At 24.0% G+C, this 19673-nt stretch overlaps 1 protein-coding gene across 1 annotated transcript in view; it reads left to right on the top strand.

Annotated features, from left to right (window-relative positions):
* Positions 1–2067: 2067 nt before the first annotated feature.
* LOC129605325 (protein THEM6) overlaps positions 2068–19673 on the top strand; it is a 46759-nt gene continuing 29153 nt past the window's right edge. Inside the window, exons 1-2 of the mRNA XM_055515008.1 lie at positions 2068–2715; positions 10642–11193. Coding sequence (XP_055370983.1) covers positions 11034–11193 — 160 coding nt within the window. The 5' untranslated portion in view covers positions 2068–2715; positions 10642–11033. The remainder of the gene's footprint in view (positions 2716–10641; positions 11194–19673) is intronic.

Here is a 19673-nt window from a genome sequence, read left to right on the forward strand (position 1 = left end):
TTTTAGTGGACTACTTTCAAAGAAGTCTTACATTTTCATTAATTTTTAATATGATTATTATATTGCTAGAGTTAATTAATTGCCATTTAAGATTAGTATTCGAATATTACAAGAAATCTGTTCTATAAAACAAAAATTACCCTCTTTTAGCTCAGATTACTCTTAGATTTCATTTTCAATTTAAAGAAAAATTTTGAAAAAAAAAGGGAAACTTTTAATAGTAAAGAACTAAATATAACCAAACCAAATATAATATAAAAACAAATTACATATTGAGATTTACAATTCATAGAAATAAAAGCTCTTTTGTTATAAAAAGAAAAATAAAAGTTAAGGGTTTATTTTATTAGTATGATAATGTTTCATCATGAGCTCATAAAAAGAAAAAATTAAAGTTGGTGCACAAATTGTTTTTTTTTTTTTGTATTAGATAAGTTTAATATTATTATTATATATTATACTTTATATCTACATAGTTCTCATTTTACAAAGATAGACTGCAATTTTTCTAAATTTTTCAAATGAAAATTCTTTTATTTTTTCTTTCGATATCACCTGTTTACTAAATATGTTAAACTATTGGCCAAGTAAAGGAATTTTAACGCATGCTCCATATTTATATAAATACTTAGAAAATCAGGTAAGGTAGGAGCAAACTTAAAATTTTGCGTATACTTGGTCTTGGTACATTTACAAAAGAATGGTTTTATATAAATTTTAAAAATTAAATTTAAGTTATAGAAATGGAATAAAGTTTTCAAGTTATAAAACCGGAATAAATTTCGGATTTTCAATAATTGTGACATGCACTGTAAATTCTGAATTAAATGTCAAAAAAGTCTTTTGTATAAATACTAACTAATCTGTAGAAGCTAAATATTTTGTTTTTTTTTTTTGTAGATTTGTAACATATTTGAGTAGTTCTTTAATAACCAAGACCTTTCTATTAAGCTCTTCTTCTAATTTATAACATTTTTTTGCTGTAATTATAAAAAAAAACTTAAATAATTTTTAAGAGCTTTAAGTACAATTGTCATTTTCGAACATGTTATTTTTGCAGTTTAGATTTGTCAAACGTGCTTTAACTTACAACTGACTATAGAACGAGATCTATATTCTATCTATCAAATAGAACGAGAAAATCGTAAGTACAATACGGAAGTTTAACCTAAAAATTAATTATCAAAAAGTCAAAATAAAGCTAGCTCAGTAGCATAACGAAGACAAAATAAAACGTGCCCTAGAAAAAAAATTGTTTTCAAACTCTGATCTATAAGAGTGTAGCAGCTACTCTATTTACTGCAATTTTACTTAATACACTGCACACATAAATAGTATAACACAGGTTTTTGTTTACAATCTTAGGCCTCATCCTAATACAGAGATACAATATGTACTATATCCATACAATATGTAGATAATCCATACAATATGTACTATACATTATTCACAATCTATATACATAGATAAAATACCCACATAAGTATTGCATAAACAATAAACTGAAAACTTACCCTAATTCTTTTTTTTTTTTGTTATTTCGATTTTTCTCTTTTGTACCTTAATTTCTTACGTTCACAACGCATAAAATAACCAAAAATATTAAAAAAAGAAAAAAAAAACAAATTTTTTTAGTCTCTTTTATTTCTCTTTTAATTTGTGTTCTTTTGGAAAATGAAAGGAAAACACAAGAAAACCAAGAAAATAGACACTGAACTTTACCTTGTGTAACGGGAAAACCAAAGAACAGAACAAAACTAAGAAAGGAAAACAAAAGAAAAACAAAAACAAAGTATAATTTTCGCATAAATGCATGCACAAAACCGTTATATTGGTTTTTTTTTTCATTCTGTATTTTGTTTTTCTTCTCTTTCTTTTGTTTTTTTTTGTTTTTCTATAGATTTTTTTAGACACTCTTACTGCCGTTAAAATTTTTCTTCTGTATTATTTTTTTTCTCATATTTTTTTTTTTTCTTGTTTTTCTTATTTTTTTTTTTTTTTTTTGTATAACAAAAAGCTTTATCGGTTTTCAATTGAAGCTCAGTAGAAAAATAGCCCCGGTCGTGTAAAAATCTTTAATTTAATTTTTATTAAAGAATTTTTTTATATTTTTTAATTTTTCATTATTAAAAAAAAAATTTATTTTTTTCCAGTTCTTTGTTTTTTTTTTTTTTTGGAATTTTTGCCAGTAGTTATTTGGTTCGAATTTACAAATGCATATGATGTGAAATTTAAAATAAACAAAAAATAAAAATGATTTCCGAATTAAGGATTTTTGTTTTCCATTAAAATTAAAGAACTAGAAGAACAAGAAAACAATGAATTTTTAATAATTATTTAAAAAGAAATGAATTTAATATAAAAAAAATTTTAAATGTATGGTGGTATTAAAAAATTTTATATGAATCTGTGATTATTATCCTTTTCTTAAATATCCTTTATATGTATTGTGTACCTATATGATAAAATATAAAATAAGTGAAAAGAAAAATCGAAAAACATTAAATTTAAAAAAAAAAAAATAAAATATTTTTCCAATAATTTTTTTTTTTGAATTTTTTCCGTGCGTCCTGTTTATCGGTGTGTGTCTGTCATTTTTAGTGTGAATAAATAAAAAAAAAACAAATTCTTTATTAAATAAAAAAAAGTACCGCAAATTATACAACAAAAAAAATTTTTGCATAATATTTGGATGTGCATATTACGGTCATTATGGTATGTAGGATATTGTGTTAAATGCAATTTTATTGCACAGTGTTGGTGAATAAAATTGTTATTTTTTTAATGTTAATAAATTAAATAAAAAAGAAAGAGACTAAAAACTGAAATTTTCATTAATTATTAAAAAATAATTTATTTTTATTGAAAAAAAAATTATGGAATTAAAATCAAATTATAAAGCCGGAAGAGATGAAAATTCAAAAATATGAAAAAAAAAATGAGATAAAATAGAGTTGGCCGTGTCAACTCTGTGATACCCGCACGAATTTGTTATCCTATGTGAGAATAATTTCAGTACTGTGTTTTCCAAACTACAGTGTGTGCCAAACTAATATTAAAGTTGTATGGCAGCTACCAGAAGGAGTCAAGCAATTATAACGACATTTATCAGACACATTGGCTCTACTAATATATTCGCTTGTGATGAAATTTCAATACCACAGCTTTTATAGTTTTTATAAGATATAATCAAATAAATTTTGAAGATGTATGGCAGCTACCCGAACCAGTACTTTGATCATGTCCAATTTAAATAGGGTTCTGACATTTACTTAAATATAATAAATCATTTGTGAAAATTTGGTGAACTTAGCCCAATTTGATTTTGAGTTATCGTTGGGACGGACGGACGAATGGACATACACTTGAGTCTATATCTAAGGCCGTTATTTCTGAGCGTTACAAACAGTAAGGTAAATTTAGTATAACCTTCGAACATACGTTCGTACGGGTATAATAACAAAAAAATTAGGACAGAGAAGAGTTATAGAGAAATATTAAGTGCCTTAACGATGGTATAGATACAAAAATTCATTGGTTGAAATGCAACTATTGTACAATTACTTTTTTCTTGTTCTTCTTTTTGTTTTTATTCTAAGATTAGAGTAGAACATGTCGGAACAATATTTTTTTTTATGTTTTTTTTTTTCCCCCCCCCCAATTTTCTTAATAAAATATTGTGCTTAAATACGTACGTAAACGGGCTTACTAATAAATTTCCCATACTTACCGATATTTTTTTTTATAATATTAAGAATTTGTGTAGGTGTGTAATATTATGACGACCATACACTTATTATGCATTCTAGTTATGAATTTATTGGAAAAAAATAATAATAACAAAAAAAATAGTATAAAATTTGTAATGTATAGCTTGTTTTAAAAATTATAACCAAAATTAGAAATTTCACTTTTGAATCATCAACTATGAGAAGAATTTAAGTATTTGGAAATATACCGGAAGTATATTTTACTAAAATATTCTATATTAAATGTACTAATATTACTAGTATTTACTTTTATTAAAAGAAAATTTAATTGAAAGCAAATATAAAATTTTCGTATTAGAAATTATTAGTTTTATGTTTGTTAAGAATTTAAAGTGTGTACATGAATCACTACTAATATTAAAGAGAACAAAGAATGAATTTATAATTATTATTTCTTTTTTATTAATTCTTGAGCTTATTTATGGTTTCAATATTTAAAAGAATTTGTATTTATTTTTTAAATAAGTTTCTTATTCTTTCTAGTAATTGATATTTTAGTATTAAATATAAATTTCTTAAAAAAAAATTTTTTAATACCGTATTTCTTCTAGACCGTAAATTGTACGAGTCTGAAATTTTAACAGCTATTAGACACTAATAAATAGTTTATTTCGTTAGATGAAATTTTTTTTCCACCACCATTTCTTTTCAAATTATCACCCCTTGAAATTTGCAAAATTTGAATTTTTAGCACCTTGTATTTCCAAAATTGTAAACGCTATATTACAAATTTCTATAAATACAGAAAACTAACGGTATAATTGCAATACCATTAAAAAAGTATAATTATTTTTCTTAAATTACGCAATTAACCCTTAAATTCGAATATTATGTTAACCATTCTCTTTCAATTTTATTTTTTTTTTTCCTCATCCTAAATGTATGCAATCTTTGAAATATTTTTTGTATAAGAATGAAATTAATTTAAATAATAACGTAAAAGCAAAATAATTATACCCGTACGAACGTATGTTCGAAGGGTATACTAAATTTGCCTTACCGTTTGTAACGCTAAGAAATAACGGTCTTAGATATAGACTCAAGTGTATGTTTTTGATCAGCGTCAAATTCTGAGTTGATTTAGCTTTGTCTGTCCGTCCGTCCGTTCTTCCCAACGATAACTCAAAAACTAATTGAGCTAAGTTCACCAAATTTTCACAAATGATTTATTGTAGTAAGTGCCAAAACCCTATTTGAATTGGACATGATCGGAGCACCGGTTCGGGTAGCTGCCATACAACTTAAAAATTTATTTGGCTATATCTCAAAAACTATAAAAGCTATGGTATTGAAATTTCATACAAACGAATTTATTAGTAGGGTCAATGTGTATCATGAAAGTTGTTGAAATTACTTGGCTCCTTCTGATACTTGCCATACAATTTCAAAAGTTATTTGGCTATATCTCAGAAACTATAAAATCTATGGTATTGAAATTTCATACAAACGAATTTATTAGTAGGGCCAATGTGTATCATAAAAGTTGTTGAAATTACTTGGCTCCTTCTGGTACTTGCCATACAATTTCAAAAGTTATTTGGCTATATCTCAGAAACTATAAAAGCTATGGTATTGAAATTTCACACAAACAAATATATTTGTAGGGCTGATGTGCTTGATAAAATTCGTTAAAATTTCTTGGCTCTTTCTGGTAGCTGCCATACAACTTCAACAGTAGTTTGGCACACACAGTATTTTGAAAAATACATTGTACTGAAATTTTGCATAAATTAATATACGGCAACTTAAAGTCATAGTCTGTCCCATAGTCAGTTATTTGCATCTTTATTCGCACATCTAAAATATTTTACTTGAACAGTTTAAATTTATATTATAAAAGTTTGAAATAGTTTTATACAAATATTAGACACAATATAAGTATAGTTATAAATTTTTAATAATTCTGTCATAAATTTCATGATTGCAATCAATTCTTGATACTCACTTTATCAGTACATATTGGAAGGTTAACGTTTATCTATACATACAGACATAATTGAAGCTATGGAAGTTAGTTAAATTGTAATATAAAAATTATGATTTCTTAAAGAAACTAAGGGAAAATACATTAACAATGGTTGAGTTTAAAACAAAAATTTCCAGTTCTTTAAAACTAGTATGAAGAAAATGTTTGATTATAGCTAAAATGTTAAAATAAATAATAAGTACACATACATTTTTACAAATGTAAAATCTCTTTTATTTATTTTAGTTAAATTATAACATTAAACTGATTACAATAAAACTTTCTAGTAGTTTTTATTTTTACTCTAAATATTAAAAATATTTTTACTTTCATAATAGCTATGTAAAATTAAAAATGTAAAATATACAAAAAAAAAACTGGAAAATTCTCTTCTTTATATACACATACACACATAAATCAATAATTATAATCACAAATTAACTGATTTATATTTACTTACAGTTATGTTGCAAATATATTTTTATTTATACTGCAGTATTTACGAGTAGTTCTTACAAAACAAACCAGAATAAATTTTTACGGGGTTAAAAAAGTAATTAAAAAAAAAAAAATTAGCAAAACACCGAATTTTTTGTTTAAAACTTGATTTATTTTTTTTTTTTTGGTTTTCTTATTTTTAAAAATATGCGAATATTAGGGTACTAATAGAAGTTCACAATAAAGTTATCCTATTATTTATTGCATGTATGTATGTGGATTATCAAAAATTTTAAATCGAAAATAAACAATATACAGATTATTCACTCATGTTACGCATATTATGTATGAGTAAGTGTGTGTAATTGCAGTAATAGATGCAAATTCCAATAAGTGTTATACATGTATAAAATTTTCAAATTAAGTTGAAAAAATTTCGTTCTAAATATTAAAATTCGTTGTTTGATTATAAAAAAAAAAACATTATAAAAATTATAAAATTTAATCAAATGTTAATTATAATTTTTGAGCGCCCTCTTATAACGTAACTGTCACGTTAGATCGTATCGCATAATACAAACGGGCAATGGATTTAAAAGTATGTTAAGCTACTCGTACAATTAAGTAGTTCTATAAATCTAGTATAATCATGTGTAATACGAAATAATTGAAAACTGCACTATATATAACATGAGTAATATGTGCGGCTCATGTGCGGCTCATGCATATCGTATGGCTCATTGAATTTTTATTTAACCTGTTTTTTTTTTTTTTAAATTAATAATATTAAAGTTGCAAGCAGAATTAAGTGAATTGTGTCTTATTGTATTTTAAGAAATAAATTAATAAAAAAATTGATATTTTAGAAAATTTCTATTACGATATAAACTTAATTATAACTAAAATTCGATTGTAATTTTAACTAAATAAATTCTTATTAATTAACATAATTAATTTGTGAATATATTTTATACAATTGATGAAAATGAATATTTTAAATTTCAAATGAGGCAATTTAATGGCGAATTACAAAAGTGTGCAAATCTACACCATAACTATTTACAATAGTCACGATTAATATTACAATTTATATAATTAAAATCAAATTTACAAAATCGAAAATGTGTCAGGAGGAGGAGGTCAAGATTATTTCAAAAAGAAATTCTTATACAATTTAATTAATACAAATTACAGTTAAATAGTTTTTGTTTTAAAAATATTTTCATAATCAAATCATTCAACAGTAAAAAGGTTATTAACATTTTTATTAAATAATTAATTGTTATTTCAAATTAATTTTTAATTTTTTTTTTATTACACGAAAATTGATGTAAAAAAATATTAGTAGGTATAGGTAGGTACCATATTGAATTTTAAATTTAGATGTTCTGCTCTATTTATTAGAAAAAAAAATGAACAATATTGAAATTTTATCGCGCATTCGAAAATCAAATACAATTTATTGTTACGATATAAACATTACGTTCTCGTATTGAAGAAAATATCAAAAAAAAATTTCATGCGATTTTTGAGAGAAGCATGAAAATTTAATTTTTGACACTTGATTGCTGTTATTATTGTGTCATGAAATTATTAACAGGCATAGCAATGCAACTGGATCAAAATACGAGATTTAAATAAATATTTTTCTAATTTTGTGCAATTTTTCTTTTTATTGCGTCACATAATAAAGAAGTTTGTATATATTTATAAAATTTGTATTGTAAAATGTTAATATAAATTTGATGTCGGGGATTTATAGGACTACCTAATTAGAGCTTAATATATTTTCAAATCCATTGCATATTTCTATTATGCGATACGATCTAACGTGACAGTTACGTTATAAGAAGCGGTCAAAATTAGAGTAGTATAACTTCAGAAATGATATTTCAAGATAAATTCATATTTTGAATTTTCCGAAAAATTTTTCTTTAAAAAATGTGGGCTCAATAATTTTATGTATGTTTATATGTATAGAACTCTGATATTTGGCAAATATATTTTAAGTTTTGTTTACCTGTATGTATTTAAATAATTGAGATATTTGAAAATTAGAAAATAAGAAGAATGAGGTTTAGACTACTATTTCAACTCACCGTTTGGATGTGTTTACAAAACTTTACACTAAAAATGTTGTTCTATTGACTGTTTTTTGTTAATTTTTTCTTTTACAAACCAGGGCCATATTGCATGAATCATGTTTTGCTTTTTCTTAATCAGCTAATCAAAAAATTTTGCAAATTTTCTGTTGCAACAAGAGTCAAAACACTCTAATGAACTATATTTAATTAAAAAGTACTTTTTTTGGAAAAGTTAAAAAGTAAAAGCAGAACTAAAAGTAAAAGTGGTTGGTACAATACAGCCCTGGTATTTAAAAAGTAAAAAAAAAAGTTAAACTTTATTGTTTTTACCAATGTAAATGTCAGGAGTCTTACCATTTTATTTTGAATTAATATTGTTTCTAATACTTATAGTTTTAATGCTTCGATTGTTTAGAAATCGAAAATTTGTAAGTTGAACACATTGCTTTTGAGCGTTTACTTACACCTAACTACCTATATCAGTTGATATAAGCATTTGATCAGAATAATTTCTATAGTAATTTATAATTTATTTTGATTAAATTTAAATTTTTAATTAATTTCATATATTTATATATGTGGGGCTCTTCAAAGCTTAATTAAATTGAACAATTTTTTAAAATTAATTATTCATACGAATATGTGAGGTTTATTAAAATCCAAAAGAAAAAAAAAATTTATAAAAATAAATAATTTTTTTTTATAAAATAATTATAATTGCAAAATGAATTAAAAATAAAAAATGAAAATTTCGTTCCACAGTAATATTTTATTAGAATCGCTACAGTGGCGAATTTATTGAATTTCTTCTTGATTTTATTTAATAAATAAATTTATTAAAAATCTAATTGAAATTCATTTTATTACGTAGGTGAATACGAAATGCAATTATATCGTAACGATTTATCGTAATATATCGTTAAACAAGTTATTGCACTAAAATAATATTAAATTGTTGTTGAAAACGTGTCAATTTTATTCAGACTAGCTTAATAGACTAAAATTTTGGATTATTTTTTGTATTTTAATCTTGGCGTATAAGTCAAAATATCGTAAACATTCAAAAATAATTAGCCTTTAAAATCTTAATAATTATTCTCACATTTCTTATCTTTTCTTTTAAATAATTTTCTCTATTCTGTTTTCGGATTTATTTTGATTTATTTTGTAATCAAACGCAATTCATAAAATTGAAAGGCAGTTTTGTATTTAAAGAAAGCCCTTGCATATAAAATACATATAAAGATAATTTACATAAACATGTGTACTTTAATATTGCATGTGTGTGTGCGAATGTGACAGGATAGAATTTTGTTAGTTGTTAATTTGCATTCTATTTTATATGTCTTATATAATAAGTAGGTATTATTTTCATCTGCATTTAGTATTATTTTCTACATTCTTTGCCTATGGGTTATATCTGATTCGAATGCTATTTTAATAAAACAATGCCGCATTTTCAACTTTGTCCGACCATCCGTCCGGTATATTAGAAACTCTAGAAACATTTTTTATCTATATCGCAAAGTCCTTAATATTGCACTTTTAAACGTAGAAAAATAGTGATATTTTTCTTTTGTCGTGGGGCCAAAATCCATTTTTTTTTTCAAAGTTCCGAAATTATTTTTCTTTAAGACAGTAAGTTGTAAAAGTATTATGTTCTAGCAGCCTTTAAAGGTTAACAAATTTGTAAAAATTTTCGGAAGCCTTTCTGAATTTCTATGAAAGCAAAGAAATCATGGTAAATGTCATACCATCTAAAAATGTGATATTACTCACATGACTTAAATGTGACTTAACTCACTTGCCAAATTCAACGCAACGCTTCTTTTAGTTTTTTTTATCATATTAAATGTATGCAATAAATTAATGAAAGTAATTTAAGTAATGTAGTGAGAAAATTGTTTTTAGAAGCAGCTTACTCAATTGTTTAAGGCAAAAGTGCTATTTTACGAACCAAATTGATTTGATCCAACTTTATCGAGCATTTCAACCATTCACATGAATTTCAATAATTTTGTTTTCCCTCTCTGTGAATATTGATTTAATTTATTCAAAATTATTTTATGATTTTAAATTATTTAAATTTAAAAAATTTCAAGAATTTCTATTGCGATCGATTGTCGAAATATTTGCTACCTATATCATATATTTTGAAATCACTGTTGCTTATTTTGTAGTAGTTTCTAAGTCTTAAGAGAAAAACTTGCCGAAAATTTTTGATTTAATATTCTTAATGTTTTAGCGATAATCAGGGCAATATTACGGAAATACTTTTGTTTGAACAGACTTTAGCAAATTTATTTAATTTATTACAATTTGCAAATCAAAACATATTTATTTTATTTTTATTCAAATTTTTTGCATTTTGACAATTTTTCAGAAAAAATGTAAATAAAAAATCAACAACATGTACTTAAAACTTCAAAAATCATAAATTAAAATGAAAATTTCAAAAATAATTAAAAGGACCTTCACAAATTAAAACAAAATTCATCTAATTTTTTCTAAATGTGTGTATGTAAATTAAATAATAAATTTTAAATACCAAATATATAATAAAAATAATATGAAAAATAATCTCATTAAATTTTATTACAATTTTGAAGATGTTTCAATAATAATAATTTTTATTAAAGTGATAACAAAAATAATATTTTAAAATTCACATTTAAATTAATTTATAGAAATAAAAATAATAAAAAATTATTAAAAAGTTTTAAAAAAAATTTTCATAATTGAGAAAGAAATAATAATAATTAAAATAAAAGAAAAATGGTAGTTTGGTGTTATATTTTAGCTAGTATACTAGGAGTTGTTATTGGAACCTATCTCCTATTGGAAATTCATTATTTTATAAGAATAGCAATCAGTGTGTTACTAGCCAGATATGTTAAGAAAAGAATACGTATTATGGATACTGCAATATTTACAAGTGAGTATAAAAAAAAAACTTAAATTTATTTAAATGAAATAAAATTTCCTATTTACGATCTTAGATCCTAGTGTATTAAGAAGGAAATTTAAACTAAGAAAAATTAAATATACGAGTATAAAACTAGTTCGCAGCGAAATTTCTACCATACAATAAACTAAACTTATTTAATGGTATACGTGTAAGAGAGTTAGTAAGCCTAACTCTAATACTAGCCAGTAAACAGAGACGCCATTGCAAACTTTAAAAAAAAATTCTAAAAAAATTAAAAATTTTATTCAGTTTTCAGCGCATTTTATTGGAAACCGCGTAGGCTGCCAGACCCAGGCTAAGTACGCCTATGTGGATTTTAACTAGTTTATTATCCAAAAGATCGCAGCAAAATTTCTATCATACAATAAACTGGACTTATTTACCAGCTTATGTGTAAGAGAGCTAACAGCGATAGGCCTAGTACCAGGCAATATGTTAATATTCAAGGATGTATAGAAGAAATAAATGAATTTTGTAAATACTCGAGTTTTGCACCCATTGTATTTTTGCTAACTAACAAATTTAAAAACTTGAGTTTTAATATCTATTGCTTGTGTATGAAATTTATAATGAAAATATTAAAAATTTAAATTACAAGAATTTTAAACAAAAAAAAAATTGTTATTCTTTTAACATACATATTTACATATATACCTACATAGTTCTCATCTTATATAATATTATATTATGACATTAATTTTTAAGAACATTATTAAATCATTAAAGAAAAAGTTTATGACATTAAAATTCTAAAACTAATCATTTAATTATATCTACATACAAGCTGTCATACTTATACTCGTATACATAAAGATAGTTTAATGGACGTGTAAATATTTATTGTCATTATAAAAATGTGTTATATGATTACGAAATCTCATAACAGTAGTGTATATATATTTTCTTACATACATATGTATGTATATGTGTATCATATTTCATTAAATATTATAGAAATAAAGGTTACGCATTATAAAATTTAATATAAGAAAAATATTTCATTTAATAAGAAATATCGTATTAAAACTTCATTTAACTATAAATAATTTTGTGGTTATAAGGAAAAACTTTTTAATTTGATTAAGAGGCTTCTGGTTCTGAAATGTTTGACATATTATGTGATATCAAAATACCAAGCATCACTCTTTTCTAAGAGTGACCAGACATCACTTCCAGAACACTAGACATCACGCCCAGATTAGCAACATGTAAACATAGGTCCTTAATTGACGATTAAAGGGAAATTTATTGGAAAATGTTTTTAATTATTCTGATTTCGACTTAAGTACCTCTGAAACTTAAAATCCTCGGTCCAATGCTGATGTGATGCACACGCCATTTTGGTGTTTTTGGAGTTAACAACACTTTCGCGGGAAGTGTGGTCTTTCAGCTTGCTTTGGAAGTGCTATTGACTGCCGCACACACTGTATATGCAAGTTGTTTGTATTACAACAAAAATATTAAAAAAAAAAATTATAAATAAATTAAAAATTGATTTAAAAATATTTTTTCCCGCTTTCCCTTCATTCCTCGTAACTCAATTTTTCATTGTTTAATTTATTAAAAAAATTATTTTTATGAAAGATTTTTGGTTAATAAATTAAAAATAAATTTTTCAAAAACATTTTATAATAAATTTTAATTAATTAAAAACGATTTAAAATTCTTCTTTTTTAATTTTTCATCAATATAAAAATTGAATGAAATGAAGGGATGTGTTTTTATAATGCCCCTAAAAGTAGGCAAATACAAAAATTTTTCGTTTGCATGCACGAGTAATGCTCATTTACATTCATATGCAGAAATTGTTCAGCAATATTACGTAATTTTAATGAGGTATAGTTATGATGACCATTTATGAAAATTTGCTAACAATTATTTTAACAATTATTTCTAATATAAAAATATGCAAAAGATTTTTAACATAGGAAAAATTTGTGTACATGAAGACAACAATTTTGATAAAAAGGGCGTCTAGTTTTCCTTACTTTCTCATAATTTTTCAAATTTACTCAATTTCTTATTGCTTCATAACTACTCGTATAACTGTTTTATTAAATATTGAGAGCGTAAATATATACTTACTCTTTTAGAAATTTTTTATGCACATAGTTATTTAAATTTAAAAGAGCGCCCAAAAGAATTACTAAGTGGGTTTATCTTAAGTTCTTGAACTTTAACTTTTGTTGCTCTTTAAATACATTCACAATAGACGTTATACTTAATCCTCTTCATCTTTAGGTTTTTTTTTTACAATGTAAAATTATTTTATCAATTTGGAGTATTTATTTATTTTAAATGTTCCATTCAAAAATGAAAAGTAATTCAAAGAGTGCTTTTGGCAACAATAGCAATTCTTATTTTCCCTCTTATGCTGTTGAAGTAGAAATAGATTCATAGAATTTTACCGCCATTTTAATTTTACAACAAAAAATAAAACTTTTATTGTAAATGAAAAAAAAAAATATAAAAATTTTCTTTTTATTTTTTTTTTTAATTTCATTTTTCTTTTACATTTCAATTTATTTACAATTTTGAATGTCAAGGTTACTTGGAATGACGGTCGGTAGGAGGTTTAGAAATTAAAATTTTATAACATTTTTCTGTTTTTCTCCATATATGTACGTTATATACAAATAAGTATAAATGTGTGTACATGTGAGTATGTTAAACAAAGCGTATGCTTTTACACATTTCTTTTATTTAAACAGAAAAAGCAAAAAAAAAAACAGAAAAACTTGGCACACGTTTGATATTTTCAATTTTTCTTTTATTGTGAATTATTGTGGGATTTTTCATATAATATTTACATTAGGCATAATTTGGAAAATAAAGAAAACGTTAAATTTTTGCAAATTATTTTGCAATTTTACAATTATGCGGGAGTAAGAATATTTTCTTGAAGATTATCATATTACTTGTGTAGGCTTCCATGTTTTTGCTCACTTACTTTATGAAAGCAATATTATTTATTTACTTAATTTAACTTCAGGATTGAAAATTATCATTTCAATTTTACATGATAATTGATTTTCTACATACTGCTGTAGATTGTATACCAATAAATTTCCGACTAAACTAAAATATTATATCTAATAATTTTATTATTTTTAGCGAATATACTAAATTTACTTTAATTTCCCTATAACAATTAGATTATAGTTCTAAAAATTCTGAAAACATTATTACTTTTATATAAAAAAAACCCATGAAATCTAAAGCCAAAAATCAGAAACTTGGACATTTTCGATTGCAAGAACATGCGCCATGCAATAAATTTTCGACGAAGAGTAATAATTATTGAGAATCCTTTGAATTTGAGTAATTGAAATATTGTGAATTTTCGCTAATATTTGACAACAAACAGTTTAATTTAAATCTTTTTAAATTTATTTTTGTTTTATTTCAAAGGCTGCATAAATCGTTCATCTTAAGTATATGCAATTTGTGAAATAAATTCGTATATGAGTGATAAGTAATTTTAATAATATTGTATGATATAATAATATTGTACTACATCGCTAGATTGTTTTTTAAAACAATATTTTCACTTGTGGAAGAGAAAAGTGCTACATTATAACCAACCATATTGGTTTGATCCAACTTCATGAATCTTAAAATCATTTTACTTAAGAGGAGTCACAACTTTCAATTTTAACTGTATTATATTGTACAATTATATTGTACAATATTGCTAAATTCTGTAACTTATAACACATTATTAATTATTATGCATAGGTATTGTACGTTTGCAATGAATGAGCAGTAGTTAAAGTTAGAGGTCATGAAAAGTATAACAACTAAAATAATTATAGTTATTTCAAATGTCATCTTGAATATAGGAAAGAAATTTTTTAATTTTTCCACTAAATTAGCTTTCTGAACATGTATACGATAAACACACTGAACATGTGTAATATAGTAACTGTTTAGTATATATATTTCTCATATTATTTCATGGTAATCACTTGAAATTATGGAAAGAACTCTGGTGGAAAAATATAATATTAAAATTAGATTAAATGTAAATTTTTGAAATGATATTTGATTATTTTTAATTTTAATATTAAGTGAGTAAGCTACAAGTAAATAAATTAAATACTTAAATTATAAAAATTAGTTAAGCCACAATGTTTACATATTTTGTACTCATTACATATAAGAACCAAAGAACCATATTATAACTGAAATACACCAAAAAGAAATACCAAAATTCAAAAACCATATCGGAATACGTCCTTCAAATTGTAAATATATTTTATATGTTAATGGTCAGTTTAAAATTTAGAAATCAAATTCTTTTTTTTTTGATTTTAATGTAATTTAAATTACAGTAATCAGCAGCTTTTTTATAGTACCGTTATGTGGCAGTTATGTGCATAATATTGCGTGTAAAATGCAAATCTCACTTACAAAATTTAATAATGTTCAGCAATTAATAGTTGCGGTTGTTATTTTATTCTTAATTAGAATTATTTAATTAGAATTTATATTGAAAGAATAAAAAAAAATTATTGTTCGATGTTTCCATATGATTGGCAATTATTTAAAATAAATTGTAGATGTATCCAAGTCGTAGAATTACTCTATCCTACCCTACTCTTTAAAATTAGCGAAATCTTAAATGCAGATAGGTGAAAAGGGAAAGCATAGTCTTCATAGGAAAACGGACTACGATCTCAATTTTTCTAAATAAACCTCTCTGTCAGATTTTGTAAATACATAATTTAGTTTTGAACTTCATACCTAACGTTACTCTAAAAACTTTTCAACGTATGTGATATTAAAATAAGGATTGAAATGGAAAATTCTTACTAAGAAAAAATTCTAGTTTGTCTGGTTGACACTTCGTTAGAAGGAAATTTTCAATGGTTTTAAAATTAGTTTACCACACTACCTCTACCTCTTCCCATTATATTTTTGGAATTATATTACGAGAAATAAGAAAATATAGAAAGTCTTTTCTTTCCAGAAAGAGGGCGAAAAAAGTCTCTTATTATTTTTTGTTTATTTAGATTCATATGTTAACGCTATACCGTGGGAAGTACCATCGACCACTTCTTTCAGTATATAGATAAGAAATTAAGGCTTTTCATAGAGGAAATAGAGTGTTTTTAAATGAATAGAATTAAAGGAGAAAATTTTAATAATAAAAATATTTTCAAAATCTTTAAAAGTAATTTTTTATCCCAAGTTTAATTTAATCCATCCAAAATCCATAATAAATATATTTAATTATATTTTTAAGCAAATATTTTATAAAGCTTTAAATCTCAGAAACATTAGAAATTCAAATTATATTTAAAATTCATAACTCATTCCTCAATATCCATGGATAGTATTCTTAGATGAAATTAAAAAAGAACAAATAAAAAAAAATAACAATCATTACAATATGCTAACCGTCATCGTCTAGTTAAAAATAATGATTCAAAAATTTTGTCCATAATGTTTATTGTAAAATCTAATTACTATTCTCAAATAAAATCAAAGTAAAATTGCTGTATTGTATTTAGAAATTATTGTTAATTCAATAGAAATCAATTATCAAGGTCAATATATTTTGACAGAAACTACATTTTTTTTTGGGAGTTCAAATTTAATTTTGAATAAATTTAGAATAATTGTGTATATTTTACATATTTTAATGTACTCTAATAATAAAAATAAATTTTGTAAGGTTATAGCAAAACAATGGTTTACAAATTAAGTACATTTCTCGTATATATATAATATATAGAGGTTGACGTTTGTAAACGTCTCAAATATTTGTTTAAAAAAGAACAAAATGTCAAATAAAAAATAATTCAGAGTAAGAATGAGAAACAAATAAATGTGAGAAGGAAATTTCAAAGGAAATTCTAAAAATTTTTATTTATTTTTTACATTTAGATAATCTTGTCCAATGGAATCAAAACTCATTCTTATAAAACCAAACCATAGCGGTGAACGGCAACAGTAGACGATTTCCGTTGTTAATCCAGAAAAACAGCGGAACGGTAAAATCGACTGTTTAATAAAAGAGGAATTAGGCTAATTTAAAAAAATACCGCCGGATAAATTCGGGTCGGTAATTTCAGTTGATTCTTTGCAGTCTCATAAGTATGTGTATTCTATATAAATTTTGACACTGCGCCGCGGAAAATCGCTCTTGTTTCTGTTTTCAAATTTGCGAATTTCGGGATCATACTGAATATTAGAAAGACCATTTTAAAAATAGACCGACAATAATTATTTAATAAAATTTTTCCAAATCATATCTTCAAAAATCGAATTAAATATGAATTTTTGATTATTATTTATTCACATAACATTAAAAATTTTTATAATATTGTACAATATAAGAATGCTAAACAGCATACAAATGTTTGTGTGGTATGTGTGTTTATGTTTGTTTGATGTGTGTGTACATGTAGACCAAAATTTATGCATTCATTATTAATAAAATAAATATAAATACATTTTATCTATTTGTTCAAATAAAAATGAAAATTTACTATATTGAAATTATTAATATATCGTGTAGGTACCTCAATTTTTAAAATAAAATTAAAATATAATGAAAATGAAAATTCAAAACACGTGATGAAAGTACGAATTAAACGCGTTGACTCCATATATTATATTCGGTCTCATAATATTATAAAAGTGAGCTCATTGAACGGTACGTTTACACATATATGGAATTATAGAACCATAATACAAATGCTTAAGTATACATATTACATTTACAGAATTTTGAATATATTTAGTCGGAATTAAATTAAATAATTTTATATATATTAATTAAAATAGATTTAGTTAGAGTCTACCTGCTGGAAGGGAATCATTTATGTGTAATGTAAAATTATGATTTTTTGTTTAAAGTACCAAACTAAGTGCTTAATGCAAATTTTAGTGTAGGCTTACACACTATGGGCACGTTCGAATATTTGATAAGACAAAACTATATTTTTTTCACTGTGAATTATTTATTTTTGTGTGGCGGTAACCCTATCATATAATGTGTACACATATTTCCATGTTTACCTATATAATATACATCTATATGAATATGGGTGTGATAAATTTGGTCAACATTTTCAAACTTTAGTATTTATAGGTTAAGTATGCTCTATAAATATATATAACACTGTATAAGTAGTAAAATTATTTATTATGAAAACGCGACTTACTGTAATGTATACAGCACACACGATACATTAAATCTATTTAAACAATAAAATTTATTGTAGCCTTATGTTGATATGTTAAGTATATATATCAAACTGACATAACATAAACATGTTATACCTATATAAACTGTACTAATATATATGTATATAAGATTCAATATTAGAAGAGTCTTTGAATGTTCTTACAGTTAAAGGCTGTTTTGTGTGAAAATCTTCTTATGCGTGAGAGTAAAGACAGACCTGTGTAGGTCACTTATACAATTTAAAAATTAAGAGTCTGAAATTTAATTTGTTAGATAAAGTTATATAGATAGGTTTACGAGACTTAACGAGGGGTATTCTTAAGCTATTTAGGCCCGTCATCGTGATTATTCAGCTGTAAATATACAAATTTTTAATGCTAACACGCTGAATACATAAAATATAAGTTGTTTAAAAAAATTTTCACTCTAATTCCTATTTATGTAAAACAAATATTTAGTATAACATTTAAATTAAATTTTGAAGGTCAATAACCATATAAGGTAAATAAACAACAACGATCCAGTAATTTTAATTGAAAAATTCAAATGTTTATTCTATGAAACACAAATTTTATTATTTACGAGTGAAATATTGAAAAAATTCTGTAAATATACTTGTATAATAAACTGGGCTAATTTATATACACTTTATAACTCCTGCTAGTATATACAGCAAATATTTTAATAAGCAACATTATACATTTACCGTGTAAATTTCACTATACTCTACAACAATATCTCGTACGTTCTTACATCAAAAAAATTATATTTAGATCTTATATATAACAAATTTATATATGTATTTAATATGCACATTGTGTTATACAAAAATTATGCAGTTTTAATGAAAAATTTCATTAAAACAATAAATTTTGTTTCTTATTTGCATGCTGTATATGGAAAATAAATAATTGAGGAAAAAGTTAAAATTAAAATATAAAATTATAATTTGTGTATAAAAATCAATAAAAAAAAAAACAATTTCAAATAGCGGAAATTTATCAACACACAATACAATTATTTAATTATGGTTACGCGCATACAATTAAAAAAAAAAAACAAGAACAACCACAATTATTTTTTTTCTTAAGAAATATGTAATTGATTATTAAATGCATTAATGTGAATTTGTGTGTGAATTTTAATTTTAACATAAGTAACAACATTTCAGTCGGTATAAACCGATTGAATTATACCCTGCACCTTTCATTGTTGTATAGCAATAGCCCGAAACTGCAAAACCATTCTG

Source organism: Condylostylus longicornis, unplaced genomic scaffold (assembly GCF_029603195.1).
Source record: "Condylostylus longicornis isolate FDR11 unplaced genomic scaffold, ASM2960319v2 ptg000013l, whole genome shotgun sequence".
NCBI lineage: Eukaryota > Metazoa > Arthropoda > Insecta > Diptera > Dolichopodidae > Condylostylus > Condylostylus longicornis.